Genomic DNA, 21,675 nt, shown 5'->3' with positions numbered 1-21,675 from the left:
TTTTCGCTATTTGGTTCGTTATGGTGTCGAGTCTTGTACCAAGGAAGGAATTTTTTCTGTACCGCTTACAAAAAAAGTTATTGTAAAAAAAACAAAAAAACCGTTTTTTACATGTTCCATAATTTTACACTTTTGCCGTTTATTAACGATCCTAGAGATCGTTTATAATTTTGCATTGCTATCTGTCGTTTGCCTGTTGGTCTGTCCGTCTGTTCCTTTGTCTGTCTGTTCATCTATCTGTCCGTGTGAACCATAACTTTGTTTAGAAATGTTCGATCGCTTTTACATCTCCGTTAGTTATGAACTGAATTGCATGAGATTCAATATGGGCATAGCTTTAGCCATATAATACGCAACGCCAAAAGTTGAATCGAATCGATTCAAAATTCACAGTGCCCTTTTCGCATCTCGACCATTTATAAACCGAATTGCAAAATTTTTTACTTATAAAAGCATTTGAATGAAATTTGATACATAGGCACTTGGAATAAAGGAAAATCTAGCGCCAGTTTCAAAATTTTATTTTGCGCTTGCGCAATGCCAACTTTTTTATCTATGGAAGCATTTAAGTGAAATTTGATATTTAGGCGCTTGGAACAAAGGAAAATCTAACATTAGTTTCAAAATTTAGGTTTGCGCATGCGCAGTTCCAACTTTCTTATTTAGAAAAGCATTGAAATCAAATTCTTCTCATAAACTGACATTGAAGTAGCACGACAAAATTGGATTGCCCATGTGCAACGCTATCTTTCATATTTGTGGCCGGATTTTTACGATTTTATAGAAGTTGCATCTTACAAATGGGAAATGAATGCAAGTGGAAATGCGCTTTATGTAAAACGTTTACGATTACTTTTTAACTTGTTTCTATTTCGGTGTTTTAATTTAATTAAAAAAATCATTATCAGAAACTATAGGGAACATTAGAACTAACATGTTTTATGTTGGGAACACTTTTTATCCCGTTAAGTTTTAGGTTGGCAGCGTAGTAAGACTGACATTTTGAAGTTCAAACATGGAAGTACCCAACGAAGTACCTACTTGTACTAACTAGTAACTGCCAACTTAAGAGATGAGTTACCAAAAAAAAACGACTATAATCACTGTCTTTGTACAACTGTTTTCGGCCGAAAACAGTTGTACAAAATCATCATTGTGACACCGAAATAGAAAGTAATTTTTTTAAGTAATTGATTACTTCAACAATTTGCCTGGGAAACATCGGACTACCCAAGTCGGACCACTAATCCAAACCTCAGAATTAATTGCAGAATCGGGAGAATCCACTTCTCTTGCAATCAGGTCGGCAGGTTTTTCTTATCCAGACAATACCGCCATGTGGCATTATTATTAACGATCCTCGAGAGTTTATAATTTTGTATTGCTGTTCGTCTGTCCGTGTGCACGATAACTTTGGGTAGAAACGTCCGATCGCTTTGAAAATTAATACATATGTTCTTCAGGATAGAAGAAAGGTCGCTAATGTTTTTCGGGACCAAAAAGTTACAGCCCAAAAACTGCATAAACCTCCAAAAAAGGGTTTCTTTTATAATTTTTGTTGCAAAGAACATATAAATGCCCGGTTTCCTGTGTTAGTAACTATTCCTTAAACCTCAGGTAACTTTGCAGATGAATAAACAAAATAACTTTTTGCACAATTTTTTTATGTGTTAAAATATTTAAATGAAATTTTGTATGTAGGCAAATAAAAGTAAAACATGCCGAATCAAAATTTGTTTTACGAAATGGGACAGAATCACTCCCTTAGGGCGTGCTGTAAAAATGATGTATTTGCGAAGATCTCGAGGATCGTTCGGTATTCAGTTGTATCGGATTTTTTTAATTTGTAAATCTCTAAAACACGTAAGGTTCTCGTTCTTTATTTACTCCTTTAATCCAATAAAAGATTATCTTGAAATCAGACTATAGAATCACATCTTTTACGTTAAGTTAATGTTATGTAGTAAATAATTGAAGATTTGCAGAATCGCAGAGCTGCAGTAAGTTCCGACTTCGGTAAAGCGAATAATTTTTCATTTCTCCATGGAAAGGGTTGTGAGGCACAGATCTCATTGCGTCTCATTATAAATCCTCTGGAAAACCTACGAATGTTGTAAAAGATATTGGGATTCATTTAACAGGCTTTCCAGAGCCAACAGCTTTACGGATATAATCCCCAGGAATCGAAGAATCGGTAGAATCCAACGAGCTAAAAATTCTAGGATCCATAGAATTTGAAAAATCGGAAGAATTTAAAGGAGCGGAATAATGCACGGAATTTAAAGAATTCAAAGAAGAATTTAAGGCGCACTTGAGTTCAAAATTAAAGGAACTCATTTCTTATTTCAACTTTCAAAAATCCGAAGCGTGGAAAGAATCCCCGAAGAATTTGAACAATACGAAAAACCGAAAGAAGGAACAGATACTGAACAGTTTGAAGAGTATTAAGAATATAAAAAAAATACTTATGGATTTGAAGAAACCGGAAGTCTAAAAATCTGAAGAATATTTAAAAAATTTGAAGAAGCTGTCAAGAAGAGTCATAAAATTTTGAGGTATATGAAAAATCGAAACGATTGGGAGAAACTGAAGAATTCGACGATTTTAAGAGACTAAAGAAACGAGCAATTTGAATGAGGGATTGAAAACCGATTCAGAAATTCGAATAACTATACGTCCAATCAAACGAAATAACCTGAAGCAATTGACAGAACGAAGAAATTGAAGAAAATTTGATAATTGATTTGCAGTTACTGTGATTACTTGAAAATTTATTGCTTGATTAGCGATTATTGAATAATCGAGAAATCAACCTTCTAAAAATCACTGATTATCGCTTATTATTTAAACTTAAGCACAAACAACTTTCTTATTTGTCAAAGGGGTTTGATATAATTAGATTATTAATGAAACTTTAGATTATTATTAGATGTCACTACTTTCTCCTACAATATCGATATAGTTAGCTAGCTATAAATTGGCTACGTGCCGTTATCTTAAACTTCATTGGCAATTACTATCAGAAAAGTACTTCAAGTAGCACACCGCCACGCCTCGCAAGTGAAAATGTTGCGTGTTCATCACCCATGCAGAAAGGGAAAAAAATCGAGATCGCGAATTAGAAACGCTTATAAGTTTAAGTCACGATTCACAAGAATATCAATCTATTTATTTACTGCTACTCGCCTAGAACACTCACTTTGTCAGATCTCGAGTCATTTCACGACCACGCCTCGTCCTTTTTTTTCGTATAATTGAATAGAAACGTTGCCTCGGAACGCGATCCAGTAAATGATAGCCCCATTAATTATACTACTTCATCTGTTAACCGTGCGAATGTTTCAAATCCGGATTAAGTTTCCTGAATGGGCTGAAATGGTATAACCCCCGAAATTCCTCTTTGAGATCACAAAGTTTCCGGTTGCGCGCCGGAGGACAGAAAAACGAATCCTTTAATCAGATATCGTTTACGAAAGGAGAATTAATGCGACTTCACCGCCTGAATTTGGGCTTACGAAAATTTTTAATATCGATTAGTGTCATAAATATTGAATTTGAATCAAAACAAAATGACTGACAGCCATTTTGCGAAAAAAAACTATTTTTATTACAGAAAATTATATGGGGAAATAATATGTGATGGTTACCAGCCCATGTTGCGTATTAAGGTCAAATGTCGTCGATTGTAAGTGTTTACGGCGAAAATGCATCAATAATTGATATCCTAATTAGTTGTAATCAAAACAACTACTACTTCTGGATACAAAGTACAAAATTATATCAGATCAGTAATCCCAATACGAGTTCAAGTATGTGCTAATCATTCTTCATAGCGTAACTAAATTAAGGTGACTCGTAAAGAATGCGTTAAATAAGTGTAAGTGGGCCCTTTTTCATTCTTCCAATGGATAATCTCGTCACAATTAGTTTTTGATTCCTTCCCATAATGAATTGTGTAATTTGAAGAAAAAATTCATACTGGCCTCTAACGAAGCATTTCAATACGCTTCGCTGCCGCATGGATCGGAATTAAAATTGTGCGATGCGATAAAATCAATCTATTTCGAAGATTGATATTTTGGTTCTCATCGTAATTGAGTCTTTGTTATTTTAATGACTATTTATATTGTCTGTAGATGTGTCAATCAATTTATCAACGGTTTTAATTCATTTAAGCAGCGTAAAAGGAAAGCGTTCATAAATATTCATACAGGATTTAGTCTCCTGTTGCTTTCTTATTTTAATATTTTCTCATGCTGCGTGAATTTCATCCATATGGTATAGGCGCGAGTTACTAAATTTTGTTTTTTTTTCAGCCTAAAGTCAAGTTTTGGTTTGGAACGGGCGGTGCTGGAGTTTGTATCAGTAGGGCTTTAGCTTTGAAAATGATGCCGGCCGCTGGGTAAGTCGTATTTTGTGTTCCTTTACACCTATGTTTTAAAATTCTGTCTACAAATAATTGTTTATTGTTCTGTTTTGCCTTTGTCATTGTTTAGTAAACGGTTTCAAATCAATATAGACAACGCGCGACAAACACAGACCGACGAACAGAAAGTCCAAATGACCATATCTATTACTGAAAACAGAATTGGAAAATTCGAAACCGTTCACGAGTTATCACGTACACAGACGACGGACAGAAAGTCCAAAATCATGAACGAGCTCTGGGTCGCTCGTTAATAAAGCATGTAGATAATTAAACCAAGAATCCATATTAAAATGGGGTTGATGTGAATCAATGAAGTAAATCGGAGATATTGGTAACTCCATTGAAGCATGTAAATGATCTACATTTGTTGTAACTTTCGTAATACAGTGAACATTTTTATTTCGTTGATAGATTATGATTAAATAATGTATAAACAACCCTTAAACTGCCCTTGAATAATAAATTTCCGTATGCATTAAGCTTTCCAAATATTTTAAGCAATTCAAACTATAACTTACTCTCAATACGCGGAAACATTACTACCTAGAGAATCCTTTGGTGACAGCAATAATAGCAGAAGCGTGCAAAATTAAGGAGAGGGGTTCTGAGGTGGTTTTTTATTGGGCGAAAGCACACGTTGGCTTGAAACACAATGAAATAACAGATAACTTGGCAAAATTAGCAGTTGTTAGTGGAGAGGTTATAACTCAGAATATACCGAGGTCAGATTTTGTGGGTTTTGTCAAGTCACATATTACGAACAAGTGGGACATACACTGGAAACAGTACTATAGCAATCAGATGACTCATTATGCAAGAATTCACCCAACTGTTAAGTTTAGCCCTTGGTACGCAAATAATTTCGTATGTAGAAGATACTATACGGCCATAGCACGACTTAAGTTTGGTCATGGAAGATACCCTTCCCATCTATTTAAAATTGGTGTTTTGGAGTCTCCCGCCTGTTCATGTGGTTTTGAAAGCGCTGACCTTAATCATATTTTTTTCGGGTGCAGTAAAACTGAACAATCTTCCGATCGAATGATGTCACAACTAATCAATTGTAAAATTAGTCGGCCCATTAATATAACTTCACTGCTAGCCAGTAATGACAAGAAAATTTATGATCATCTCATTGAATTTCTTAATAATATTAAATTAAATATATAAATAGGTTACAATAACTAATAAAATGCCTTTGTCTTTTATCCTTTGTTTGCCCTCCCATGTATCCAGGGTCTAAGTCATGTATGTCATAACTAAATGCCATGATGGACCTCTTGGCAAGAAGCGTGTGTCCCGGTATATCCTTTTAGTTAGCTAAAAAAGGTACAAACGTAGCTATATGGGCAACGATCCCTTAAATAGCTAAAATAAAAAAAAAAAAAAAGTGAACAGTTTTATTTCGTTGATAGATTATGATTAAATAATGTATAAACAACCCTTAAACTGCCCTTGAATAATAAATTTCCGTGGGCATTAAGCTTGCCAAATATTTTAAGTAATTCAAACTATAACTTACAGCATACTTAGAGTGCGGGGGTTGTAACTTTCGATATACAGTGAACATTTTTATTTCGTTGATAGATTATGATTAAATAATGTATAAACAACCCTTAAACTGCCCTCGAATAATAAATTTCCGTATGCATTAAGCTTGCCAAACATTTTAAGTAATTCCAACTATAACTTACAGCATACCTACTTAGAGTGCGGGGGTTGTAACTTTCGTAATACATTTTTATTTCGTTGATAGATTATGATTAAATAATGTATAAACAACCCTTAAACTGCCCTTGAATAATAAATTTCCGTATGCATTAAGCTTGCCAAATATTTTAAGAAATTCAAACTATAACTTACAGCATACTTAGAGTGCGGGGGTTGTAACTTTCGTAATACAGTGAACATTTTTATTTCGTTGATAGTTTATGATTAAATAATGTATAAACAACCCTTAAACTGCCCTTGAATAATAAATTTCCGTATGCATTAAGCTTGCCAAATATTTTAAGTAATTCAAACTATAACTTACAGAATACTTAGAGTGCGGGGGTTGTAACTTTCGTAATACAGTGAACATTTTTATTTCGTTGATAGATTATGTTTAAATAATGTATAAACAACCCTTAAACTGCCCTTGAATAATAAATTTCCGTATGCTTTAAGCTTGCCAAATATTTTAAGTAATTCAAACTATAACTTACAGCATACTTAGAGTGCGGGGGTTGTAACTTTCGTAATACAGTGAACATTTTTATTTCGTTGATAGATTATGTTTAAATAATGTATAAACAACCCTTAAACTGCCCTTGAATAATAAATTTCTGTATGGTTTAAGATTGCAAATATTTTAAGTAATTTAAACTATAACCTACAGCATACTTAGAATGCGGGGGTTGTAACTTTCGTAATACAGTTAACATTTTTATTTCGTTGATTGATTATGTTTAAATAATGTATAAACAACCCCCAAACTGCCCTTGAATAATAAATTTCTGTATGGTTTAAGATTGACAAATATTTTAAGTAATTTAAACTATAACCTACAGCATACTTAGAATGCGGGGTTGTAACTTTCGTAATACAGTTAACATTTTTAATTTGTTGATTGATTATGTTTAAATAATGTATAAACAACCCCCAAACTGCCCTTGAATAATAAATTTCTGTATGGTTTAAGATTGCCAAATATTTTAAATAATGTATAAACAACCCTTAAACTGCCCTCGAATAATAAATTTCCGTATGCATTAAGCTTGCCAAACATTTTAAGTAATTCCAACTATAACTTACAGCATACCTACTTAGAGTGCGGGGGTTGTAACTTTCGTAATACATTTTTATTTCGTTGATAGATTATGATTAAATAATGTATAAACAACCCTTAAACTGCCCTTGAATAATAAATTTCCGTATGCATTAAGCTTGCCAAATATTTTAAGAAATTCAAACTATAACTTACAGTATACCTACTTAGAGTGCGGGGGTTGTAACTTTCATAATAAAGTGAACATTTTTATTTCGTTGATAGTTTATGATTAAATAATGTATAAACAACCCTTAAACTGCCCTTGAATAATAAATTTCCGTATGCATTAAGCTTGCCAAATATTTTAAGAAATTCAAACTATAACTTACAGCATACTTAGAGTGCGGGGGTTGTAACTTTCGTAATACAGTGAACATTTTTATTTCGTTGATAGATTATGATTAAATAATGTATAAACAACCCTTAAACTGCCCTTGAATAATAAATTTCCGTATGCATTAAGCTTGCCAAATATTTTAAGTAATTCAAACTATAACTTACAGCATACTTAGAGTGCGGGGGTTGTAACTTTCGTAATACATTTTTATTTCGTTGATAGATTATGATTAAATAATGTATAAACAACCCTTAAACTGCCCTCGAATAATAAATTTCCGTATGCATTAAGCTTGCCAAATATTTTAAGAAATTCAAACTATAACTTACAGCATACTTAGAGTGCGGGGGTTGTAACTTTCGATAATACAGTGAACATTTTTATTTCGTTGATAGATTATGATTAAATAATGTATAAACAACCCTTAAACTGCCCTCGAATAATAATTTCCGTATGCATTAAGCTTGCCAAATACTTTAAGTAATTCCAACTATAACTTACAGCATACTTAGAGTGCGGGGGTTGTAATTTTCGAAATACAGTGAACATTTTTATTTCGTTGATAGATTATGATTAAATAATGTATAAACAACCCTTAAACACGCTCGAAGTTAAATCATTGAACCCTCAAAAGATTTTGTAATTTGAAGCTGAAAACTGTTTACCTAAGATTATAGTTCTTAAAAGTGAAATTTTTGTAGCACTGCCCTGTAAGTTGAAACTTGGAACAGACGGACGGACAAAACTATCAAATAGGAGGAATTTCTTTCGAAAAATTCCCTTACAAGCGCATTGTTTGAGTTTATGGCACACTTTTTATGTGATGGTTTTGTTCGTCTGTCTGTCTGTTCCCCCTCTAACTCGAGAAGAAAGGAGACAGCGATGTCAAACCTTTGCCAATCGATTTCTACGAGTTCAAGGATCAGTGCTATTCAATATGAGCCGGATCAAAAGTCTGGTTTCCGAATTCCCCTACTGAAAATCGTATGCGATTCTTCCTATCTTGTTATAAGTTTTAACATAATACTGTTTTGCGTTTAGAATATCTTCGCATTAAATGTGAAAGAAACATACACGTACAATATAATATAGTCTATGGAAAGAAAGTAACGTCTTTCTATCTGTTATAGAGTGTTCAGTCAATTTTCAAAATTATTCTACTTCAATCTAAAACATCGTTCTGTTTCTGTAACAGTTTTCCTTACAAAAAATAAATGTCAGTTCGACATGCCGTATTTACACATAAATCGCTTAGCATGTATGGGGCTATACAAATAAGTTTGTTTCAAGTTTACTTTTCAATTAAAACTTTGCACAATTTTGAGCTGCCCTGTTTCATTTACTATTGGTCTATCAAAATTGGTTGGACAGCTCTTTCACAATATGAAAAATTCCATAGATGCAAATTCAGTAGCAAAACACGACAGGTGCGGTCGACAACGACGTGCCACATTCCACCACGTAATTCCTTCTTGAATCAAAAACCGATTACAGTGACCACGTAATTCCTCATCGTCCACGGATTCGATCAAATCAATTTACGCAAACTGCGGCAATCACCTGGCGAGTATAAATAGTCAATTAGCGCAACTTTCGATTTCGCTTGAAAAATACCGAACGAAATCCTCGCAATCCCGGCCGGGACATTTTATAATAATAAGCGGCTCCGTTCGACAAAGCTAACGATCGCACTTCCTACAAATCCTTTTTTTCCAAAATTAATTAAAATAGTTCAGCTCCGACCTACACTATGATCACCGATTCCATCTTTAATTGGATGCATTGTCGCTCATTAATTTTTATCGCGAAAGAATTTTCGGGCATTCCTCCAACTCAAAACTGAACTAAACGGGGGCCGAATTGCCGTACGAGATTAATGGGACCTGTATATCTAATCAGAACTGTCAATTAAGGAGAACAGTCGGGTGTCGTTGAATTCCTCTCGACCGGCAAAAAATACGTCCCCGGTTCCATTTCATTTTATACCTTCGCTATCTGAATTTGTCTATCAAAGTTGCTCTTCTTACATATATAACCAAAAAATATCATTGTAACGAATGAATTCAATTGCAACATTTACAAAAACATCAATGCAGACTTTCAGAGGGGGTTGCACAAAGAACGAAACACGTGCGTGTTAGCATAATCGACAGGTGGCATATCCGGCCCCCTTTTCCTTCTTTCCATCATCGTCTTTCGCTTGTTTTCTGAGGGTTGATGATATCTTACTTTACAATACAAATTTTTGTGGGGTAGGCGCATCCAAGAAATCAAATTAAAGAGGATGACTGGCGCGAGGCGAGCGATCGTTTGCGTTATAGAGAAGGTGGAAAAAAATCAACAGTTTCGCATTCCCAAAGGGCGAAAGAGTGGTGTTCTCGGTTCGTGTTAACCACGAGCGAGCCTGGACATTCATTTTTAATGCAATTTTTGCTACCTGGAAGAGAAATTTAATTTATTTACGCAAGCTTTTCAGCATTTTCCTAAATTCATCACGCCTCTTTATGCGTTGGTTAACATAACGCTTTGATATTGTGACCATTACATTAGAATGTGGGGGTGGGTAGGACAGCCATTATAATTTTTACATGCTTTACATTCTGTTTATGTTTAAAAGTTCAAACAAGTTTCAATTTAAAGCTTTTAAAGAAGCCGCCACGTGTCGCAAAAAGATTCCACATCCTTCTATTTACAAAGCCATTATAATTTAGATTTAGTAGCCTTATTCTTAAAAAATTGGTAATCAGTTATTGCCCGCCGATCAGGGTGAAGTCTACCCCCAAAGTATAGAAAAATTCATATAGTATATTTTTAGAAAAAAGGTTTCACATACTAAACAATTTTTATACTTTCGGGGTAGATTTCACCCTGTCAAACGAACAGCAAGTGATTGAAAACGTTTTGCAGTTATTAGGGGTACATGAGAATTGATCTGTAGATATTAGAATGTGAAACATTTTTTGAAAGGGTTCTAAATGAATTTTTTTATACTTTTAGGGGTAGATTTCAACCTGTCAGATATTAGAACTACATGCGAATTGATCTATTGATATTAGAGTGTAAAACTCTTTTTGCAAGGGTTCTTCTTTGGAATTTTTTATTTTGGGAGTACATTTCACCCTGTCAGACTAGCGAAAAATGATTGAAATTTTTTTGCAGATACCCAGGGTACACGCAAATTAATCTGTAGATGTTCGAAGGTGAAACCTTTTTTGTAAGGGTTCTAAATGAATTTTTTTTGCCCTTTTAGGGGTAGATTTCAACATGTCAGATACTAGAGCTACATGCGAATTGATCTGCAGATGTTAGAATGTAAAACCCTTTTTGCAAGGGTTCTTATAAGGATTTTTTTTAATTTTGGGGGTACATTTCACCTTGTCAGACGAGCGGAAAATGGTTGAAATTTTTTTTGAAGATACTAGGGGTACATGCGAATTGATCTGTAGATGTTAGAATGTGAAACCTTTTTTGTAAGGATTCTAAATGAATTTTATTTACACTTTTAGGGGTAGATTTCAACCTGTCAGATACTAGAGCTACATGCGAATTGATCTGCAGATGTTAGAATGTAAAACCTTTTTTGCAAGGGTTCTTATAAGGAATTTTTTTTATTTTGAGGGTACATTTCACCCTGCCAGACGAGCGGAAAATGATTGAACATTTTTTTAAAGATGCTAGGGGTACATGCGAATTGATCTGTAGATGTTAGAATGTGACATATTTTTTGTAAGGGTTCTAAATTAATTTTTTTACACTTTTAGGGGTAGATTTCAACCTGTCAGATACTAGAGCTACATGCGAATTGATCTGCAGATGTTAGAATGTAAAACCCTTTTTGCAAGGGTTCTTATAAGGCATTTTTTTATTTTGGGGGTACATCTCACCCTGTCAGACGAGCGGAAAATGATTGAAATTTTTTTAAAGATGCTAGGGGTACATGCGAATTGATCTGCAGATTTTAGAATGTGAAACCCTTTATGCAAGGGTTCTTATAAGGAATTTTTTTTATTTTGAGGATACATTTCGCCCTGTCAGACGAGCGGAAAATGATTGAAATTTTTGTGAAGATACTAGGGGTACATGCGAATTGATCTGTAGATGTTACAATGTGAAACCTTTTTTGTAAGGATTCTAAATGAATTTTATTTACACTTTTAGGGGTAGATTTCAACCTGTCAGATACTAGAGCTACATGCGAATTGATCTGCAGATGTTAGAATGTAAAACCCTTTTTGCAAGGGTTCTTATAAGGAATTTTTTTATTTTGGGGGTACATTTCACCCTGTCAGACGAGCGGAAAATGATTGAAAATTTTTTGAAGATACTAGGGGTACATGCGGATTGATCCGTATATGTTAGAATGCACAACTTAGTTTGCAAGGGTTGTTAATGAATTTTTTTAAACTTTTAGGTGTAGATTTCAACTTGTCAGACGTGCGATAAATGATTGAAAATTTTTTTGCAGATACTAGGGGTATATGCGAATTGATCTGTAGATGTTAGAATGTAAAACCCTTTTTGCAAGGGTTCTTATAAGGAATTTTTTATTTTGGGGGTACATTTCACCCTGTCAGATACTAGAGCTACATTGCGAATTGATCTGCAGATGTTAGAATGTAAAACCCTTTTTGCAAGGGTTCTTATAAGGAATTTTTTTATTTTGAGGGTTCATTTCACCCTCTCAGACGAGCGGAAAATGATTGAACATTTGTTTCAGATACTAGGGGTACATGCGAATTAATCTGTACATGTTAGTATGTGAAACGTTCTTTATAATGGTTCTAAATTACTTTTTGTATACTTTGGGGGTAGATTGCACCCTGCCAGACGAGTGGTAAATGATATTAGATAGATACATGCGAATGAATTTGTGGCTGTCAGAATATGAAACCCTTTTGTAAGGGTGCTATATGATTTTTTAATGTTTTGTTGTCTTGTTCAATAGCTTTATATTAGTCCTAAGGGAGAGATTCAAATTGAATTTTAGTTTAGGTACTAGAAAATGGCTGCTATTCGAGAGTCAATGCGCAAATATATTTTTTATGGTTAACGGCGCTACTGGTCGTTCATTAGTTCAACTTCTTGTTCCTCTGAAGGCACATACTCAATTCTAATTTGACCAGAATCCAAACTCCAAACCACAGGAGTACATTTGCAGTCCATTTCATTGAGAATCCTTGTGTCCCAGATAGCTTCTCCTACAGGCAAACTTGCTGAACAGTCTCTGATTGGGGTCCCTTCTCACGATGAATCAATCAATCAATCGGAAACAGCAAAATGCTAAGCTAAGCAATGAAATGGTCTTATTGTGCGATACTCTTCAGCAAATTACTTTGTCCATTTCGCGTTCGTTTCAAAAATGACGACGGCGTCTTCTTCACGAGCCTGTTTACTTTGTAAAAGAAAACTTAACCAATTCCCATTGTATTTTGTTGGCGATAATTTAAATGTTACCTTTCGCCATTCTTTTGCGGATAACAAATCACTGCTCAATATTCGTATATTCAATTTGTTTTGCGCAAGTAAAGAAAAACTTGTTACATTCCTCGTGAAACCGCAATCAATACTCCATTAAAACTTGAAATACGTTCACGAAACTTTTCAAACCCGACTTACATTATGTAAGTTTTAATGTAATAAGCGGTCCGACTGCAAGAAACATATTTGGGACGACGTTATTACATTTTCAAATTGAGTCGCGTCGCTGCTGGATTAAACGGGGGACGATAAAAAACGTGGAGAAATGCCCTCTTTGTGTCTGCGGATTACGCTAACTAAACCTCTTAAGACAAAAGGCAAAAGCGCAATCCGATTATACAAAAACAAATTTTGTAATGTTGATTTAGGCAAATCGGATTAGTGTATAATGTATAATTTTTGTTGCAGGGGCGGCCAGTTTATGCGGACCGGCGAAAAAATTCGTCTACCGGACGACGTCACCATGGGATACATCATCGGTAAGTAGGAAATATCAATTGAATTAAACGGTGGCAATTGTAAACTATAGGTTTAATCCGTCTCTTTTCACTTTGCAGAGCATTTGCTGAAGAAACCGTTGACTGTCGTTAATCAATTTCATTCGCATCTGGAGCCGATGAAGTTCATACGAAGGGAGCTACTTAAAGATCAGGTGAGTCCACTTTTATTTTGAGCTTATGAAACAAATTGTCCAGTCTGCATCTTTTATCGCAAGAAAATTACACTCAAGGTTAGGCAGCCTGAATCTCAAAATCCCGAAAAATTCCATTCCGATCTCAAACTGAAAGCTCATACTGTTCTGTGATTCGGTCTAAACACCAAAAATAACGACGGGACACCCTGTATATGAGAGTATTTCAATTTGAAACTTGAAACTTTGACATATGCCTGGCGTCGCCGCCTCTCCCAGGATTTAGTCAACTGTCGTGAGGATGCGTCCCTGGTAGACACTATCAGGGACGTTTCTCCACTACTTTGTTGCCATCGCGCTGGGCCGCGACATATGCCAAGCAATGTGGTGGATTTTGCGGATTGGGGGCATTGTGGGGGGGCGGCTAACTGGGTGTTATCCGACTCGATCGCCCTGAGAAAACCGACTGAGTTTGAAAATTATTTTTAGTGGAACTGGGCATAATTTTTCGAACTTTATTAACGTTTTTTAAGAGATGATACGTGTAGATTTGTTATCAATTTAAATTGTTCAACAATTCCCACCCAATCATACCTTACATTAGCTCGATCGCCCGCATTACGTTCCCTGAGAGAACCGACTAAGTTTGAAAATTATTTTTGGTGGAACTGAGCATAATTTTTCGAACTTTATTAGCATTTTTTAAGGGATGATACGTGTAGATTTGTTATCAGTTTGAATATTTTAACAATTTCCACTTAAGCTTCCCTTAAATCGTCTCGATCGTACGCATTACGTTCCCTAAGAAAACCGACTAAGTTTGAAAATTATTTTTAGTGGAACTGAGCATAATTTTTCGAACTTTATTAGCATTTTTTAAGGGATGATACGTGTAGATTTGTTATCAGTTTGAATATTTTAACAATTTCCACTTAAGCATCCCTTAAATAGTCTCGATCGTCCGCATTACGTCCCTAAGAAAACCGCCTAAGTTTGAAAATATTTTTAGTGGAACTGAGCATAATTTTTCGAACTTTATTAGCATTTTTTAAGGGATGATACGTGTAGATTTGTTATCAGTTTGAATATTTTAACAATTTCCACCTAAGCATCCCTTAAATAGCCTCCATCGTACGCATTACGTTCCCTAAGAAAACCGCCTAAGTTTGAAAATATTTTTAGTGGAACTGAGCATAATTTTTCGAACTTTATTAGCATTTTTTAAGGGATGATACGTGTAGATTTGTTATCAGTTTGAATATTTTAACAATTTCCACTTAAGCATCCCTTAAATAGTCTCGATCGTACGCATTACGTTCCCTAAGAAAACCGACTAAGTTTGAAAATATTTTTAGTGGAACTGAGCATAATTTTTGGAACTTTATTAGCATTTTTTAAGGGATGATACGTGTAGATTTGTAATCAGCTTGAATACTTTAACAATTTCCACCTAAGCATCCCTTAAATAGCCTCCATCGTACGCATTACGTTCCCTAAGAAAACCGACTAAGTTTGAAAATTATTTTTAGTGGAACTGAGCATAATTTTTCGAACTTTGTTAGCGTTTTTTAAGGGATGATACGTGTAGATTTGTTATCAGTTTGAATATTTTAACAATTTCCACTTAAGCATCCCTTAAATAGTCTCGATCGTCCGCATTACGTCCCCTAAGAAAACCGCCTAAGTTTGAAAATATTTTTAGTGGAACTGAGCATAATTTTTCGAACTTTATTAGCATTTTTTAAGGGATGATACGTGTAGATTTGTAATCAGCTTGAATACTTTAACAATTTCCACCTAAGCATCCCTTAAATAGCCTCCATCGTACGCATTACGTTCCCTAAGAAAACCGCCTAAGTTTGAAAATATTTTTAGTGGAACTGAGCATAATTTTTCGAACTTTATTAGCATTTTTTAAGGGATGATACGTGTAGATTTGTTATCAGTTTGAATATTTTAACAATTTCCACTTAAGCATCCCTTAAATAGTCTCGATCGTACGCATTACGTTCCCTAAGAAAACCGACTAAGTTTGAAAATATTTTTAGTGGAACTGAGCATAATTTTTCGAACTTTATTAGCATTTTTTAAGGGATGATACGTGTAGATTTGTAATCAGCTTGAATACTTTAACAATTTCCACCTAAGCATCCCTTAAATAGCCTCCATCGTACGCATTACGTTCCCTAAGAAAACCGACTAAGTTTGAAAATTATTTTTAGTGGAACTGAGCATAATTTTTCGAACTTTGTTAGCGTTTTTTAAGGGATGATACCTGTAGATTTGTTATCAGTTTCAATATTTTAACAATTCCCACCTTAGCTTCCCTTAAATCGTCTCGATTGTCCGCATTACGTCCCCTAAGAAAACCGCCTAAGTTTGAAAATATTTTTAGTGGAACTGAGCATAATTTTTCGAACTTTATTGGCGTTTTTTAAGGGATGATACGTGTAGATTTGTTATCAGTTTGAATATTTTAACAATTTCCACTTAAGCTTCCCTTAAATCGTCTCGATCGTACGCATTACGTTCCCTAAGAAAACCGACTAAGTTTGTAAATTATTTTTAATGGAACTGAGCATAATTTTTCGAACTTTATTAGCATTTTTTAAGGGATGATACGTGTAGATTTGTAATCAGTTTGAATATTTTAACAATTTCCACTTAAGCATCCCTTAAATAGTCTCGATCGTACGCATTACGTTCCCTAAGAAAACCGACTAAGTTTGAAAATTATTTATAGTGGAACTGAACTTCGATTTTTCGAACTTTGTTAGCGTTTTTTAAGGGATGATACGTGTAGATTTGTTATCAATTTGAATATTTGAACAATTCCCACCTAAACATCCCTTAAATCGTTTCGATCGTCCGCATTACGTTCCCTAAGAAAACCGACATGTTTGAAAATTATTTATAGTGGAACTGAGCATAATTTTTCGAACTTTGTTAGCGTTTTTTAAGGGATGATGCGTATAGATTTGTTATCAGTTTGAATATTTTAACAATTCCCACCTAAGCATCCCGTAAATCGCCTCGATCGTCTGCATTACGTTTCCTAAGAAAACTGACTGAAAATTATTTATAGTGGAAGTGAGCATAATTTTTGGAACTTGGTTAGCGTTTTTTAAGGGATGATACGTATAGATGAGTCAGAATATATCCCACCCAATCATCCCTTAAATTAGGATTATTGACTTTAATATCAAAATTCATACTTAGAACACCTTTGTTAAAAGTATTATTTGGTGTTTGAGCGTGGAATTCTGGTTTAAATACCCAAAGTTCGATTTTGAAACGGAATATCGAATTCAACTTTGGAATTTTGGCGTTGAACTGTTAATCTGGAGATTTCGAGTTTAAACTTAACATTCATGTAAAAACACTATAGAATTCCTTTCTTAAACGTATTTCCCTGTATTTTTCTCATTATAAGCATAGAATTCTGGTTTAAATGAAAAAAATTTTAATTTCGACTTGAAACTTGGAATTTCGGCTATGAACTTAAAATCTGGACATTGAGAAAGTAAACATTCTGACTTTAAACGTAATTTGAGCTTTGATCGCGGAGTTTCGGTCTAGTCTAAGTCTGTTTTTAAACGGAATGCTGATTTCAAATTGGGAATATCGACTATAAATTCAAAATCTGAAAATTGGACAATTAGAAATTCGACTACAAACTCAACATTCACACTTTTAGACATAGCATTCCTTTCATAAACGTAGTATTCCAACTTTGAATACGGAATTCCGATTTAAATGCCGATTTTGGAATGGAATATCAACTTCAAACCAAGAATTAGTAGTTTCGACTTTAAATTCAAAAATTCATTCTTTTATTACACATAGAATTCTGTTCCCAACGGTGCCGTTCAGATTTGGATCGCGAAATTCCGATTTAAATACACTAAGCTCCGCTTTCGAAACGGAATTCCGTGCTTCCTCCTAATATTGAATTGCAATTGCAAAGGGCGGATTGTCTATGAGACCTTCTTCAATTTTTCAAGGGCTTACCGTTTTCTGAAGAGAATTTTAATAGAACTCGGCTCCAGTGTATATAAGATTTAAAAAAAAGCGCAAGCTTGTAGTTCTGGGTGAGCTTTCAGTAGACAAAGATATTGAGGTCGCAAAACCACAATTTCTCAATTTTCTAGGACGAATTAAATGTACTTAGCAATTTAAGGATAAATTCAAGTTGCACCCACTCTCTTGATTCGCAATATGAAATGAAATTATAACCGCGTCGCACCTGCTTCGTAATCCCTAATTATTTATTCCATTAATTTCGGCCTAAACATAAACTAATAATTTTCATTTCATTACAGATCTCATTCAGCTACTCGTCGAACAATATTATTAAATTGGAGGGATTTGATATCTTGCGTGATCCCACAAGGTAAGTGACCTTTTCGTAATTGTTATTTCCTCGTTAAACTCAGTGACGTAATCCCGTAAATTAGTCTCATTAAGGAACGCACCTGCACAAACAGCCTTCCTTCCACTTTAGCCGGGGGAATTCGCGCGGGGGTGACGTTGGCAATTTTTCGTCGATCTGTACAAACGCTTAATTACGCCATTGATTATTAGTTTGATGTCAATACGCCGCCGTATATGGCGGGCGTCGCATAATAGCTTCATTAATGCATTTTGAATTTGCCTGTCAGTGCTAGTTAACCAACATTGTCCAGCGTCCATCCCGATAATTATTATTTAAGAAACTCTATCTCCATAATCGGCCATAAATTCAAATTAAGGCATCTATTTTTGTACACTAAAGCTAAACCAACATTGACCAAAGTACTCTTGGAGTAGTAACCCTTTCGTCATTCTTGCAGGTTTCTGTCGCTACACTGCCTGCTATTCCCATACTTCGACTTTTGCCCGAGGTGAGATGAGGCCCCCTCGGCAGCGGCGGAAGAAGAAGAGGCCAACGAATTGTGATCAATACAGAAGCACTTTGGGTGCAATTTTTCTTTGTGATGTCTTTAGGAAATAAGTACACTGTAAATACAAAACCGTATCCTTACTTTTTTATTAACTAGTCTGATTAGGGCAACTAAGTTTGTAAAAAACGAGCAAATGAATGACAACCAAGAATAATACATATTAATTTTTATAGGTGTAGTTTGGATTTTTGTATAATTTGTAACGTTGGTAGCTAGAAATGTCTACTAGTCTCGTTCTTTGTACATAATGTGCAATTTTATATCTACTGTATTATTGAAGAGTATTTTTTAATGTAAATAGTTTTATACTGTACATACCACGTATTATAATTTATGAACGGTTGATCAATTTTTTATATGTTTATACAATGTAAATAAAGGAGAAGAGATTTTGTACTTTATTTGACAATTTTCAGACAAACCAACAATGAAATTGGTTTGACTTAATTTCTCACCCAGCTAGCAATTGAGCCTTGAGGTGTCATTCGACGTCGATTCGACTTGAAATAAGTAACGACACCAATTTCAATAAGTGCAGTATAACATAAATTCGACGTCGAATCGACTTAAGTGGTGTTTTTTGACACGTCGATTCGATGTGAGAAATAAGTTAAATACTAATAGGTGTTAGGTGTCTAGACACCTTATTAGGTAATTTTCTACGTCAAATCGGCGGATTACTTATTTTCTACATGTCGTTTTGAACTTATAACCATACTTCATTATTGTCCTCTCTTTTTAAAGAATAGTAGGTATCTACACTTAATAAGAATACTGTTATGAACTTTATATGTAATTTCTCTGGAAATGGCGGATGGTGGCAATTATTCATTTTAGAGAACTTGTCCAAACGTTTATTGAGCGAAATTTCGGGTTGTTTTTCTAAAAGTGACAGCGTGACAGTTCTCATTATTGACTACTAGTTAATAATGTCCACATTATTAACCACTTTGAACAAATGCCGAGAAAGCCTACTTTACAAGTGGAAAAAAGGTTAATAATCATGTCATCAGACGCTAGTAGTGAAAAAAAATAATTATTCGTTTTTCATTTTTATAGTTGTACATTTTTGGCAGTTTAAGTATTTTATTCAAACATACAATCATTAATAATACCTAAATATAATTATATTTTAATTGTATAACACATATTTATTCATTAATGCTAAAAAACATGTATGATGATATTTCGGCCATCTACGCTAGCCAATAAATATGTCTGCCTTCTCGTTATATTAATCTAATAAGTAGAATACCCTAATTTGCACCTATATTTTCGACCTCATGTTTCAAGTTGGTGAAGAACAAGCTACTTTTGATACCTGTAACCTGTTACCTAATTGGTGTACAATATTACCAATTTTTATACACCTAATTGTAACAAATTCATGTAAATACCGTATTATATACTTATTGGTGGTCTCTTTAAGTATACCTAATACGTGTAATCGCAACTAAGTATGTTGGGAATTCGACCTAACTAACTAAACCAACCTATTACTTGTGTAAGTCCAACACCAAACTCCACCTACGTTCACTAAATCGACACCTATTAGGAGCGCATGTAACTTCTTTTGGTAGATTAATACACCTGTTAGCAACACAACTTATGATTGTAACCTACTACCAGGGATTCACAACCTATTACCTATTGTTTAGGTCGACATTGATACCTACTATTATCTCTTTACCCAACAGATGCAGTAAAGCTCCTCCCAAAAAAATCCCGGCAAATTTAAATGAACATTTTTAATTGGCCGAATTTTCAAAACCTGTAACACACGCAACTATTTGCTCCCAATTATAATTGCTGCACCTGAATTGACATCCTTAACCTCAAACCTGTCACTGCGTTTTGTATTTGTCTTGCCTCAATTTCTCGTTAATTTCATTTATACGAACAAAATAATCTTTCTGAACTTAATAAACAATTTGAAACTATGTACTGCTGTGTGTTCAAAGATCAATATTCAAAACATAACACTTTATAACTTCGTCGTACAATGTGACATGCGATTTTAAATTTCCCGGTTTTTATAATTTTGTGACTGTAAAACGGGTCTGTTATTACATTGGCCCAAATTTATTGGGAGTGGCTTAACTGCATCTGTTGGGTGAACAGATTATAGTTGAAACAGATCGGCACTTTCGCGCCATTATTTTACTCGAGTGAAATATATTTATTTTGGTGAAATGCTACTAAATAGGTGATCTGTCGTTTCGACCAATAGGTCGAAAAACTTAATGGTGAAATATTCAAGTCATTTCAACCTATTGGTCGAAATGTAAGTAACTGTATTCTCTTATTAGGTGTCTATGAAATTTTCTTCTATTCCTATTTAGTCATTTTGTCGACTTTGGCCTATATCTCCTATTAGGTTATATTTATGACGTGAACAAAGTTACCTAATAAGTCATGGAACGAATATATTACCAATTAGGTAACAAGCGTCCCTTTAGTTAGGTTACAAATTGGTACAAATAAGGTCCTTCTACCTACTGCTCCTATTAGGTGATACAAAGTTAGGTATATGCCACTCCTTAATTGGTATTTTTAACGTACCTCACCTATTAGGTGACCATTTTCCACTACCATAGTTTGTTGGATCCTAATAAGAGTTTATTTCACCAATATGTCACCAGTGCCTAATAGGTAACATATTTACTTTGACCTATTTAACATAAACATTACATAATTTCCACCTACTTTGGTCGAATTTCTTTTGCCTCAGGTTGCCGACACCTAAATTGCTAGCTGGGCATGTGGTCCTCCCTTATTTAACCTTATTCCCATTCGGGAGCAGGACATTTGATGTATTTCAGGCAGTTACATTGGTAAATCCGCCACCCCTCCAAGTAGGGATTGTGATTATTTCTTTCATTATAACCCGAAATTTGTAATTTCAGCGTAGAATGGCTCATTCGTCTTTTATACGATATGTGAAAATCGTTATTCCTGATAGTTGTGGAGATTTGAGGTAGAAACTGGCACAAACACAGACATGTGACGAAGCCCTTAAAGCATCCATCTATGCATGCGCGTATT

The 21,675-nt window shown here is 34.5% G+C and overlaps 1 protein-coding gene across 1 annotated transcript in view; it reads left to right on the top strand.

Moving 5' to 3' along the window:
- Positions 1-19,017, top strand: part of LOC116176682 (fringe glycosyltransferase-like) — an 81,073-nt gene extending 62,056 nt beyond the window's left edge. The window contains exons 6-10 of the mRNA XM_031495412.1: positions 4,317-4,402; positions 13,465-13,535; positions 13,614-13,708; positions 18,010-18,080; positions 18,520-19,017. Of these exons, the coding sequence (XP_031351272.1) occupies positions 4,317-4,402; positions 13,465-13,535; positions 13,614-13,708; positions 18,010-18,080; positions 18,520-18,574 (378 nt within the window). The 3' untranslated portion in view covers positions 18,575-19,017. The remainder of the gene's footprint in view (positions 1-4,316; positions 4,403-13,464; positions 13,536-13,613; positions 13,709-18,009; positions 18,081-18,519) is intronic.
- The last annotated feature ends 2,658 nt before the right edge of the window (positions 19,018-21,675 follow it).

The sequence above is a fragment of the Photinus pyralis genome, unplaced genomic scaffold (genome assembly GCF_008802855.1).
Source record: "Photinus pyralis isolate 1611_PpyrPB1 unplaced genomic scaffold, Ppyr1.3 Ppyr1.4_LG7, whole genome shotgun sequence".
In the NCBI taxonomy this organism is placed as follows: Eukaryota; Metazoa; Arthropoda; class Insecta; order Coleoptera; family Lampyridae; genus Photinus; species Photinus pyralis.
This window is presented reverse-complemented; position numbering and strand designations above follow the sequence as displayed.